The sequence below is a fragment of the Dromiciops gliroides genome, chromosome 1, assembly GCF_019393635.1.
Source record: "Dromiciops gliroides isolate mDroGli1 chromosome 1, mDroGli1.pri, whole genome shotgun sequence".
In the NCBI taxonomy this organism is placed as follows: Eukaryota; Metazoa; Chordata; class Mammalia; order Microbiotheria; family Microbiotheriidae; genus Dromiciops; species Dromiciops gliroides.
The window spans coordinates 139,172,086-139,186,043 of NC_057861.1; the positions used below are offsets into that span (position 1 = coordinate 139,172,086).

At 40.3% G+C, this 13,958-nt stretch overlaps 1 protein-coding gene across 1 annotated transcript in view; it reads right to left on the reverse strand.

Annotated features, from left to right (window-relative positions):
* The window catches only part of GRHL2 (grainyhead like transcription factor 2), a 241,576-nt gene that overhangs the window by 50,521 nt on the left and 177,097 nt on the right, over positions 1 to 13,958 (reverse strand). Inside the window, exon 9 of the mRNA XM_043977278.1 lies at positions 4,424 to 4,582. Within this exon, the coding sequence (XP_043833213.1) occupies positions 4,424 to 4,582 (159 nt within the window). The remainder of the gene's footprint in view (positions 1 to 4,423; positions 4,583 to 13,958) is intronic.

Below are 13,958 nucleotides of genomic sequence, written 5' to 3' on the forward strand. Positions count from 1 at the left end.
TTTAACAGAATTCTAAGCACAAGCAACGTTTGAGACTGCATCTTTAACGTGAAAAGGAAATTTAAAGGACCATGAGATGGATGCCTGAGAGATCAACTTTCTCCTTCCTGCATTGGCATCTCCTATTGACTGTAACATCCTAGTGAATACCCTAAATCAATGAGGCAACACTGACAGGCAGGGAGCTGGTGAAAATGGGACCAGACTTAAATTCTGCTCCTTCAGAGTGAGGTTTACAACAGGTTACCAACAGAAGAGATTTGTTATCCTTTTTTTAAGACAGTGGGTCTTATGATTAACAGGGAGGGGATAAGTTAAGAAATGCTTTTTAATTTGTATTAACAGGGTAGTGTGAGAACAAGGAGAAAGAGGCTACTCAGGAGTAAGTTTGAAATAACAGGGAAATCCTTTTGGCAAATTATGGGAAGCATGCAGGTGACTGGGCCAAAGGCCACTTAGAATTTCAGCCTTGCTAGCTTCCACTCACATACAACCTCCATAAAGGAAAGTCCTGTGATATAAGGATGGAAGCATGCCATTACCTTCTGCTCCCCCTCCCCACCCCACAGACATTTGAAAGGCTACTTAGCTGGCTACAAATACCAAGCTCACCTCTCTAGAGGTCCTAGATGTCCCCTATAAATTGCTGACCCTCTCTAAGTGATTTTGAGAGCTGGGCTAACCAGTAAAACCCTAGTTTAAATGCAGTTTAAGCAGTGTTTTCTATCACCTTATATGACCAAATAAAAATGTTGTACAATTAATAAAATGCCTGCTGCACTTCTAAAAATAAAGACATTTGAGAAATGCTCAATTACCCATACCATAGTCATTGAGCTTACCTTATAATCACAACTATCTCAAATCAGGTCAACCTATTCAAGCCCAGACTTTGAGAAAATTAGAAGGGATAAGTAAAAACCATTTAGCTCAGCATCTAGAACCCCTTCTATGGTTAATTATTGAGGGGCAGCTAGGTGACACAGTGGCTAGAGTGCTGTGCCTAGAGTCAAGAAGACCTGAGCTGAAGTACAGTTTTAGATACTTACTAGCTGTGTGACTTTGGGCAAGTCACTTAAGCTCTGTTTCCCTCAGTTTCCTCATCTCTAAAATCGGGATACTATATAGCACCTACTTCCCAGGGTTATTGTGAATACCAAATAAGATAATTGTACAGGCTTATTTAGCACAGAACCTGGCAGGTAGTAAGTACTATGTAAGAGTTGTTTTTAGTAGTAGTAGTAGTAGTAGTAGTAATAGTAGTAATGAATGCTCTCAGGTACTGTTTTTGGTCCAAGAGTATTGGTCCAGGAACTCTTTCATGTCTCTGTCCCTGCCTCTCCATGGCTGCCCTTTTGAGTTCCTGTAGCTCCAGGCCGAGCTCTCTAGGTACTTCTCACTATCTCAAGATCCCCTTTAGCAGCCGCTCTGTTGGGTGCTCCACTACCGGATTCCCTTCAGCTTGTAGCTTTCATCAAGGAAACTCCGTCGATGTGTGTTTCCACAGCTTCTCTCCCTATCCTTACTTTCTACCTTCTATCTCCCACCTGTCATCATCTGGATATCCTTTCTCCTGTCAGTTCCCATCTCCTTTGAGCTCTCTGGGTTTTAAAGACCAAGGCCATGGTTATAGCCTAGGTTTATGAACTAGTCATGAATCAATCAAATACTCTCAATCGGGTGTCAAATTGATCTGTCTAGGTTAAGGAAAGGATATCTGCTTCATGGAGCAGTCAACCTTGTCAAGGGAATCTCACATCTTTCTTTCTTTTTTTTTTTGCCAGGAAATGAGGGTTAAGTGTCTTGCCCAGGGTCACACACAGCTAGTAAGTGTCAAGTGTCTGAGGCCAGATTTGAACTCAGGTCCTCCTGAATCCAGATTTGAACTCAGGTCCTCCTGAATCCAGGGCCAGTGCTCTATTCACTGCACCACCTAGCTGTACTGATCTCACATCTTCTTAAAGAAATATTAATAATGGCAGAACAAAGTCCTCATAGAAGAAATGTAGACATTTAAACCTTATTAAGCGGATTTAATGCCCAAATCAAATACATTGCCAGGGAACAACATACTGTCTATAAAATAGTGACAACTATATAATAGTGTTAATACAAGAGTGATAATAACTGGCATTTGTGGTGAGTTATAAGGTTTATACAGCACTTTTCTATATACATGGTATTTCCTGTATTGTCTCATTTGACCCTCATAACAACCTTGTTTGGTAAGTATTAGAAATATTATTATCCCCACTATACAGATGAGAAAGGGAGCTAAGTGGCACAGTCAATTAGAGTGTCAGGTATGAAGTCAGGAAGACTCATCTTCCTGAGTTCAAATCTGGTCCCAGACACTGACTAGATGAGTGACCCTGGGCAGGTTACTTAATCCTATTTGCCTCAGTTTCCCCATCTGTCAGATGAGCTATGTGACTATAAGACCCATTAGAAAAGACTCATTCACTAAAAAACCATAAAGCTGTGTCTGGGGGTATTCAATTGACTGAAGCACATTGAATCTGCAGCTGACACAAAACTGAAAGGATAACTAGCACCATGTTTGATGGAATCAGGGTACCCAAAAGATGTCAGAACTACAGGAACTTGGGCCTAATCGAATAAGATACATTTAATATGAGTACATTTAAAGATGACACAAGTTCAAAAAATCAACGTCATAAGCATAGGGATGTACAGAGAGCAGCTATTTATCCTCAGTTCTTGCTTTTGCTCTTGGCCCAGTTCTATACACACCTATGCTTACAAGTATATTATTGGGGAGGGGAGGCTAGCAATTCAAATGAAAAAGATCTGGGGTTTTAAGTGGACTGTAAGATCAATGAGATAATAGTGTGATATGGTAGCCAAGGAAACTAATGGAACTTTATGCTGTAGTAGTAGTAGTGGCAGCAGCAGCAGCAGCAGTAGCAATAGTAGTAACAGTAACAGTAACAGTAACAGTAACAGTAACAGTAACAACAACAGCAACAACAACAGCAACGGCAATAGCAATGAAAATAACAAATATAGTGCTTTAAAGTTTGCAAATCACTTTACATATTATCTCATTTGACCCTCAGGGCAAACCTGGGAGGCAGGTGTTATTTTATCTCTATTTTAAGGATGAGCAAACTGAGGTTAAAGAGAGGGTATGTGACTTGCCTAGGGTCACACAGCTCATAAGTATCTGAGACTGGATTTGAACTCACAGGTCTTTCTAACTCCAACACTCTTTCCACCTGGGACTATGACAGCACTTCTGTAATCTACTCTAGTCAGACCACATTATAAAGTTGCTATCTAGCTATAATGTCTAAAAACCTAATGAGTGGTTGCCAATAAATTAGAAGTTTTAGCAAGAGTTTTAGACTTTTAAGCATTTATTAAAGAACATAAGAATTTGGTGAAGAGAGAGAAAGAGGCCTAGATGCCTACATCTATCTATCTCAGGGAGCCAGCATTTTTGCTCCACTCCCCACGAGGTACTGATGAAAGAGAGAGCCTCGCCCCTTCTTCATCCCACAAGCCTCCTGTCTAAACTGGAAACATTGAATGTCACTTCCTGATGCCAAAGAACTGAGCTTCCAAGCCACATGACTTGCCCTCAGATGCCTTCTCCTCATGGCGGAGCTTTCCTACAGTAGCTCTCCAGCAGGGGGCATCACTCAAATTATCACAACATCTGGACTAGTGTGTTCAGTCCTCGGTGCCACATTTAGGAAAGACACTGAAAAACCAGAGTGTCCAGAGGACAGCTAGAATTGCTAAGGACTGTGAGTTTATGCTGCATAAGGGTCAGCCAAAGGGTCTGTGAACATTTTATCATTTAAAAAAGAAGAAAAAAACTTAGAGGATGTAAGCTAACTTTCCAAACATCCAAAAGGTTCTTGTGTGGAAAGGGGAATAGACTTGTTCTGCTTTGTGGCAGAGGGCAAGAAAGACTAGGAGCAAAGGGGGAGACTTTTCAAAGAAGCAAGTTTACACTTTATATAAGAAGATGATGTCTAACAATTAGAGCTAGCCATGAGAGGTCTGAGCTGCCTCATCAGGGAGTCAGCTCCCAATGGACACCATTAGCTGTGTGATCTTGGGCAGCTGTGTGCCCAGGCTGGATAGCCACTCATGAGATTCGACACAGGAGGGATTTTGACTCAAGCACACACAGGTTAGACTAGGTGGCTTTTGAGGACCCTCTGAGACTCTGTGACTCTATGGCTGGATGAATTACAAGCTGTAGCTCCAGCAGTGACTGGCCAAGGAAGCGGCTGATTGGTGAGGGTCTTCATTACCTCATCCTGACATTTTGTAAAGCCCTAGACAATAGCAAAGAGTGACTCTTCACAGGAAGCCTGTCTCGGAAATTCCATCGTGAGTAATATCTACTAACAAAGATTTCTCTCATCAGATTGTTATCTCCACTCACCTTGTCACAGAAGACCTTGATCTGGCAGTAAGCTCTGTGAATGGGTTTATTGCTTCGATTGTTGTAACTATATGTGTCGATCTGAATCATCAAAGGGAGCCCTTTCACCCCTTTTTGGGAGGAGAAGTCTGTACTTAGGCAATTCACAGTGATGAAAATCTGAGGGAGAAGGGGAGAGAGACAGAATGTGTGAGAGAGCACAAGTTACCACAAAAATACAAACACGTCCAACTCCAACTCAAAATGCTGCACAAACATAGGGGATAAGGCACTGTCAGGAAGACAAGGGTTCAAAGCCCCACCTTAGACACTAACAGCTGTGTGATTCTGGGCAAATCACTTAACCTCTCCGGGCCTCAGTTTTCGCATCTGTAAATTGAGGGGGTTGGACTCAACCTTAAGATCCCTTCTGTCTCTAAAATTGTCCTTAACATGGAGTCACCCCCCCGGGGGCTTATAGATAGATTTTAGGGGTTCTCTGAACTTAAATGGAAAAAAACCATTTAAATCTTTACTCTTCTTAACTTCTAATTGACATTTAGCATTTCCTTCAATTATTTAAAACTATTAATCTGAAAAAAAAAAAGGTATATCGGCTTCACCAGGCTTCCAAAGCGATTCAAGACAAAAAGATTAAGAGCTCCTGCTCTAAATCTATGATTCTCTGAATAGGCTGATATTCTAACTTGTTTAACTTGATCATAAAAATAGTAATGGCTGACATTTACATAGCTTACCTATTGACATTCATTAAGTACCTACTAGGTGTCAGGCATAAAACCCTGTACAAGCCAGATACTGTAAATATTCTTTTCTCCATTTTACAAATGAGGCTATGACTTAAGAGAAAAGAAATACTGTGACTGGTCCATGGTTACAGTCTCAGAGGCATAATTTGAACCCAGGTCTCTCCTGACTCCACAATCATCAATCTCTCCACCATGATGTCTCTCTTAATAGGATAGGGCATCTGATATAAATCAATGTAATGCCATAAAATAGCAAATTCTCAAGGGTTCCCCCTCCTCTCCCATCTTGGGTCTTTAAGGTGACAAGAACATTTTTTTTAAATGTATCTAAAATACTTCTATACATTATTTAAGCAGGTTCATACTGATGGAGCTTTGGGGTAGAGGGGAGAAAGAAGGGAAGAATCAAGAAAGAAATCTTATATTTTCTTAAAAAGCACCACAAATCATTTTTTTCTTTCACAAATGGATTCCAGTCCCAGCTATGTGACCTTGAGTAAAGCAATTATATTCTCAGAATATTATTTTGGTGTAGAACAAGGGCTTTTAACCTTTTTTTCCTGTCACGGATCCCTTTGGCAATCCAGTGAAGCCTGTTGTTGTTCAGTTGTGTCTGACTTTCTGACCCCATTTCGGGTTTTCTTGGCAAAAATACTGGAGTGCTTTGCCAGTTCCTTCTCTACCTCATTTTACATATGAGGAAACAGGTGAACAAGGTTAAGTGACGTGCCCAGGGTCACTCAGCTAGTGAATGTCAAGTGTCTGAGACCAGATTTGAACTCAGGTCCTCCTAAATCCAGGGCCAGTGTTTTATCCACTTTGCCACCTAGCTGCCCCCTAAGGCCTGATTTGAACTCTTGAAGATGAGTCTTCCAGATTCCAAGCCCAGTGCTCTATTCTCCAAGCCACCTAGCTGCCCCCAGTGTAGCCCATAGACTTACTTTCAGAATAAAGTTTTTAAATGCATAGAAATAGCTATGATTACAAAAGAAACCAATTCTATTGAAATGAAGTTATTAAAATGTTCACACACATACCACCACCACCAGTACCAACACCAACAACACCAATCCTGGGTTAATAATCCCTACTGGAGAGGAAAAAAAAGACCCACTGGATTTGGAATCAAAGGACCTGGGTTCAAATCTCACCTCTGCCACCTACTGGCTGGGTGACTGGTGAGGATTATTTTATTTCTCTGGGCCTCATCAGTTTCATCATCTGTAATATGAGGGAGTCCAATTATAAGACTCCTAAGGTCTCTTCTGGTCCTAAAACTAAGATCTCTAAAATGAGGGTATTTGATGGCATGCTTTCGAAGATCTTTTCCATATCTTAATTCTATAAATTTATTTCTTTAACTTGACAGTTTAGTTTTACTTGGTTGGATCATATTTCATATTTTCTTTGTTATAAACACAGAGAAAAGAGAAACCTTGTCATTAATAATAATAATAATAATAAAACCACATTTCCAGTTCTTAACAGTAAACTACCAATGTTATTGTGTCTCATAATTTGAAAATAAAGAAACATACTCTGGGAATATGTGTTGCATGATTGAACATATATAACCTATATCAAATTGCTTGGTGTCCTGGGTGGGGGTAAGGGGGAGGGAGAGAGAAAATTTGGAACTCAAAATTTGTTAAAACTGAATGTTAAAAATTGTCTTTACATGTAACTGAGGGAAAAGTAAAATATTTTTTTAAAAAGTAAACATACTTAACAAGGAAACAGGGAGCATCAAGCTAACCAGGTTATGATGGTGTCCATCTTATAGCAAATATCCTGGTCCAGGGTTTCTCTAAATGGGGTTTATGATCCTCAAGAGCAATTCAGGAGATCTCAGAGGCAAGAGCTGGGTTAGAATTCTATATGTTGGGGGCAGCTAGGGAGTGCATTGGATAAGGCACTGGCCCTGGATTCAGGAGGACCTGAGTTCAAATCCTGCCTCAGACACTTGACACTTACTAGCTGTGTGAGCCTGGGCAAGTCAAATCAACAAGCATTTGTTATGTGCTTACTATGTGCCAGGCATTATACTAAGCCCTGGGACACAAAGAAAGGTACCTTCTTTTCTCAGGACCCTGGGTCAGTGACCCTAAGAGGCCACTGCAAGACCACAAGAACTATATGAACTTTCTGACCTTTGAACATCCATCTTGTCAGTGCCCTTTCCCCTTTGGTGAGTTCCTTCTTGGAGCCTCCATTTTGGAGACACGCCCAGACCAAGATTGCTTCATTTCTCTCTATGAATACTTCCAACACTCCAGACTTTACCACCATGGCTTCTCATGGATACCTTCTCCCACCCCACCTTTTTACCTCCCTTTTGTCTATTGTCTTCCTCTATTAGAACATAAACTCCTTGACTGTCTTTCTTTTTGCCTTGATTTGTATTCCCAGGGCTTAGCACAGTCCTTGGTATATAGTAAACATTTAATAAATGCTTGTTGCCTACCTGCCTGCCATAACTTGACCAGCAGAAGCATGTAATCAACCAATCAGAGAGTCATTTCTAACACAACTGGCATCCTCTTTACCTATCAGCATCCTAAACTCTCTCATTCTGCCCCTTCCCAGCAGCTGTGCCAGTTCTTGGACTTTTCCCTTCTCCACCAGTCCTCAGCTCCTCAGGACCAATTATAGCCTAAATACAACCAGAGTACCCACACTAGCAGTTGTGTGGCAAAGCCCATCCATCTATCCATCCATCTATCCATCCATCCATCCATCCATCCATCCATCCATCCATCCATCCATCCATCCATCCACCCATCCACCCATCCATCCATCCATCCACCCATCCACCCATCCACCCTTCCTTCCTTCCTTCCTTTTAAAGCTCTGTCTATACTAATAATATAAGAAATTGTGGTATAGGAATAAAAAGTGAGTATTAGATATAAAGATCAGCATAGTTGTCACCTGATCCCACCTTTTGCTTATTTGGAAAGGGGGAGGCGGGGAAGGGACCACCACCACCACTGAAGAAATTATGAAATGGGCAGTTTCAGAGAAAACTTGTGTGAACAGGTGCAAAGTGAAATAGAACTAGAAGAACAAGTTGTACAATAACAGTATGAAGAAAAACAACTGTGAAAGAGTCGAGAATGCTGGTCAATGCAATGACAACCCATGCTTCCAGAGGACTAAAGACAAAGCCTTCTAACCCTACACTCACACCTTGGAGCGGACAAGAGTGTTGAGGGACTTAAGATGCAGAATGAGAAAGACATTTCCAGACATGGCCAATGTGGAATTTGCTTTGTTTGATTAAGCATATTTGTCATGATAGTATTCTTTTTTTGTCTATTCAGTGAGAGAGGAAAGAAAATAAATTCTTATTAATTAAAAAAATTTAATTTCAAGTAGTTCACATAAAATATATAAGAAAAAGCTTATGGAGTAGAGGGGAAGATAGGGAAGGAGCAGGGGAGTGAGTGAGCCTAACTCTCATCAAAATTGGCTCAAAGAGGGAATAATTTACACACTCAAGAAGGGATAGTATTATATCTTGCCCTGTGGGAAAGTGGGAGGGAAAGGGGATGGGGGGGGGAGGCAATGGAAGGAAGAGCAGATTGGGGGAAGGGGCAGTAAGAAGCAAAACACTTTCAAGGAGGGATAGGGTGAAGGAAGATAGATAATAGAGTTAATATCAAGGGGAGGGATTAAGATGAAGGGTAATACAGTTAACAGTAGTAACCATAAAAGAACTGATAAGCAGGATGCTATCAGAAGGATGTATGAAAAATGCAAAATCATCAACAGAGATAGAACTGATGGTATCTGAATGCACATTGAAGTATAATTTTATTTGCTAGCTCCTCTTTCTAAAGGTATTTTGTCTATTTTCTTTCACAACCTGACTAATGAGATGTTTTGCATAACTGCATATGTATTACATTGAATTGCTGGATTTCATAGGGAGTGATGAGGGTGGAGGGAAAAAGAAAATTTAGAACACAAAGTTTTTTTAAAAATGAATGTGAAAAGTAATGATGAGCAGGGGGAGTAATGATGACCTGGAAGAACTTACATGAACTGATACTAACTGAGAAGAGCAGAACCAGGAGAACATTGTATACAGTAACAGCTGCATTGTGTGATGAACAATGGTGACAGATTTGGCTCTTTTTAGCAGGGCAATGATCCAAAACAATTACAAAGAACTTCATAATAGAAAATGTTCTCAACATCCAGAAAAAAAGAAAAAAGAATTATGGTTTAGGAATGCAGATTGAACCATACTGTTTCTACTTTTGGGATGGTTGTGGGGTTTTTTTTGGGGGGGAAGGTAGTTCCCTTGTGCTCTTCTTTTCTGTCACAATATGACTAATGCAGAAATATATTTAATGTGATTGCACATATATAACCTATATTAGATGGTTTTCTGTCCTGGGGAGGAGGGAGGGAAAGAAGGGTAGGAGAAAAATTGGGAACTGAAAATCCTATTAAAACAAATGTTGAAAACTATCCTTATATGTAACTGGAAAATAATAAAATACTGAACAAAAAAAAGAAAAAAATTTAATTACAAAATATTAGCCCCACTGAAATTATTATTAGTCTTCAAAATTAGTATTTTGTTATTGTCACAATTAGAAGTTCACAATTACCAGTAATGTCATGGTGAACAGGACTAGTGAGAAAAATAGGCTACTCCTGCCATCAAAGTTGCTGAAATTTTCAGTGATTCTAGTTTTCTTAGGACTAATCTAATTTATATTGGGAGTTATTCCTCTTGGCCCATGCTAATTTGTACAGTTGTAATTTGTTGCTAGCTCTGCCCTCCTATAAAAATCAATTTTATTTTTTTTAGAGAGAAATCAATTCATCACTTGGGAGGGTGAAGCAAATTGATAAAACAGCATATCAGCAAACCACCAGTGATGAGTGAAGGATTTCAGCAATGCTCTAATTGCAAACCACCCAGATAAGCTAACTCTCATTTAACCCTGTCAGAATGGCTTATGAGGTCACAATCATCTGATTTCTTTCATCAAGGAGAAGATGGAAAACTGAGATTCTAAGTTACCCAGGTCTCTGCTATTTTAGCAACAATCAGAAAATACATGTGATTGACTGGCAAAACAGAGATTTCAAGCAAATATGTAAAGATGTAGTACATAATAAATTGTTGGGCCTAGCCATGTTGTCTTCCTTGGTAAGTTGTTTTTTCAGTTGTGCCTGACTCTCCATGACCCCATTTGGGGTTTTCTTGGCAAAGACACTACAGTGGTTTGCCATTTCCTTCTCCAGTTCATTTTACAGATGAGGAAATGAAAACAAAGAGTTAAGTGACTTGCCCAGAGCCACACAACTAGTAAGTGTCTGAGGCCAGATTTGAACTCATAAAGATGAGTATTTCTGGTCCCAAGCCCAGTACTCTATCCTCTGAGTCACCTAGCTGCCCCAGGGCCTATGGTAGATATTTGATAAATAAATGTACTTGGTGATGACTCCATAAATGAGGAGAGATATCAAAGGAATCACTAATCAGGATGGGTTCCTCAATTAGCATGATGATATTTCTGGTCATGAACTTTCCTTTGGAGGCACTGGAATTACAAAGTGCTGCCCCAATTTCAGTTCCTTTCCAAAGAGTAGACAGGCTATTCTTTCCTATTCTGTTACCTGCTCCCCACTTAGCAACTATCTCCTGATCCACACCTTCTCTCCCCTAGAGAAACTCCTACCTTTTGCCCCAGCTCTCCTGACTGGTGATTGCTTCTACAAGACCATACTTTTGGTGCAGCTAGGTGTCATAGTGGATAAAGTACCAGCCTTGGTTTAAGGAGATCCTAAGTTCAAATCCAGCCTCAGACACTTGACACTTACTAGCTGTGTGACACTGGGCAAGTCACTTAACCCTCATTGCTCCCCTCCACACAAGATCATACTTTTCTTCCCTCCCTCTTCAAAAGCCACCTCCTTTATAACCATTATAACTTCTTTCTAATTGCCTACCACCACCACCCCCAAATTAGATATTAATGAAGATATTCATTAACTCTTTCATTGCTCTTGGATGGAATGTCTTCCACTGGGACTATAAGAGGAAGTAGTCTACCCTCCGGCAATGGTGACAGAGAAGATGAAATAGTGCCTACTGCTCCTGGTTGGGGGAGAAGGGAATCAATTTTCCCACAGGTGTGGAAACCATCAAAGGGCTTGTCCTCTCAAGGTTATAATGATGGCTCCTCAGAGAATCAGGTGAATTAATCTAGCAATACTTATTTTCTCTTAAATACTGAGATTATCAAGTTAGTGGTCCCAAAGGATCATTCATGTAAAATGTATTATATCAGTCTATTGGACCTCAATGACTCTGCAGGAGAGAGTGAGGCTGATGACTTTGCACAGCTCTACATCACTTAAATCCAATTCACTCACAAGTCAAGACATCACCCTCCTGATGTCAGTGATCCTCTTTGAGAATGAAGGATGAACAACAATTATGTCAATCAGCTCTGATAAAATGTACTGATAGGGTTTTTTGGTTTTGGTTTTGGTTTTTTTTTTTTTTTTTGGCTGTGGATTTCATAAATTAAATGAGTATGGAGGAGTAGGAAAAAAAAATGGACTTTGTATGAAGACCTGACTTTGAGTCTTGTCTACATTACCTTAGTAACTCTATGACCTTGAAAAAGTCACTTCAACTTGAAATTCCCTTGACTGTGAAATGGCATTTCTGTGTTCCTACATCTCTTGCATGGTGTTTTGAAAAAAAGAAGGGGCACTGTAGGTACTTCTTGAATAAATGAATGAACAAATGTTGAATAATTCTGAGAACAAATGATAGTATACTGTGACGGTTAAAATAATTACAAGAGACAACAGTTGGGGCAAGCTTATTATCAATTTATCAATCTCTACTGGTAATGGATACAAAGTCTCTCATGGTACAAAGAGGCTTCGAGGCTACTTTTTCAGGTTTTTATCCCTTTTTGATGAGGTGACTTATTATATATCAATCAAATATAATTGGTTCATGGAATTAAAGGTGGATTACATCAGGTCAGAAGGACTGAGTGTACCCTTGATTCAGGACAATATCTCTATATATGGTAATCAATCCAAAGAATTCGGACCCCACCCAGACTGAGCCAGCATGCTTGCTCCTATCTGGGTATGGTCTTGAGGGGGATGGTGAGTCTGGCTGACAGCATGTAACACAAAGGGGGATCTGAAGTTCCTCATAATGTTAGTCACAATAATTGTTTTCTCTCAATACAAAAGCAACAGTTATTATGAACAAGGCAGAAGCAAAGAAAGAGGACATTAAAAAAATACCAGAAGGCCCATTGAAATTCCCCAAAAACAATGTTTATGGGGATATAAACTTCAGGTGAGGTTGGAATTGATCAGTCAGAGGAATCTGGTATCAGAGGGCTCAGGTTCAAACTCTGAATCTTCTATTTAATTACGCTAGGCCTCATTTTCCCCTAAAATGAAGAGTTTGGGCTAGGTGTCTGGTGAGGTCCCTCTATGCTCCTAAGACCTCTTAGATTTCTAACTTCTATTCTATTATTTTATGAATATTAACACTACCTATATATCACAAAATCTAATCAAATTCCATGCTGTCTACTTACTTCAAGGATCAAATTACACGCAAAGTTATTTATAAATGTATAGCCTTATATAGATGTGAGTTATTATTTTAATAAAAAAAAAACTTGCTTACTGGTAGCAGCCGGATTACAGGCAGTCAGACATATAGGCTTAGTTTTTTTCCACTTACTGATTCAGCCTCCCACTACAGGGCTGGGAAGAGTTCTAGTGGATATTTCCTAAATCATTAAAATTCACAGTTGGCTCCCTGATTTATCCACATATCAAATTGGGCATCCATTCTGATACACAGGGAGGGAAGTTAATTGTGGGCTCATCAGCTCCAAGTTTAAACTGCAGGACATGGGGTGATTGACCATGAATATTTACTCAGGCTGCTTTTGTAAGACAGAAGCACAGAAAAGCATATTTACTGAAAATATACCATGAGAGGGAACCCAGTGTTTAAAGCACTATAAAAGTCAGTCAAGCTTGGAGGTAGTCTTTAAAGGTCAAACAGAAAGCTCTTGGGAATCCATCCTGATACCCTTGGGGCAGACCAAGGGCCCCCTAGGAGAGGTGAGGGTCCTCAGGGCTACCTGGCTGTGTACCAGACTGTTGATTAAAGTGCCCATATTCCATTCAAAGTAAACAGACACGAGCCTGCCCACCTCCTCTCCTAGATTGTATGGGGAGGGGGCAGAGCGGCAGCTGGGCAGTTAAGGGCACTTCTGGCACAGGTTCTTCCTGCTGCCTTGCCCGCCTGACCTCCCAGCACAGGACGATATCGCTCCTTGATGCTATCACAGTCTTGGTGAGCCAAACTTACAACCAAATGGTTAAACGTTAACTGAAGCCAGGGAGTGGGGAGAGGGGAGGCAGGTAAGGGCACTAAGTAAAACCCAGATTTAGAAACCAATTTAAAAGGCTTCTGCTTCATCTTGCATACCCAGCTGATGCCTCCACTCTCTGTGCAGCTGGCAAATGGGAAGAGATTTCTTTTGAAAATGTATCTAGGGGGGCAGCTAGGTGGCACAGTGGATAAAGCACCAGAGCTGGATTCAGGAGGACCTGAGTTCAAATCCGGCCTCAGACACTTGACACTTACTAGCTGTGTGACCCTGGACAAACCACTCAACCCCAGTTGCCCTGCAAAAAAAAAAAAAAAAAGAAAAGAAAAGAAAAAAGAAAATGTATCTAGGATGTTAAAAATTGTCTTTACATGT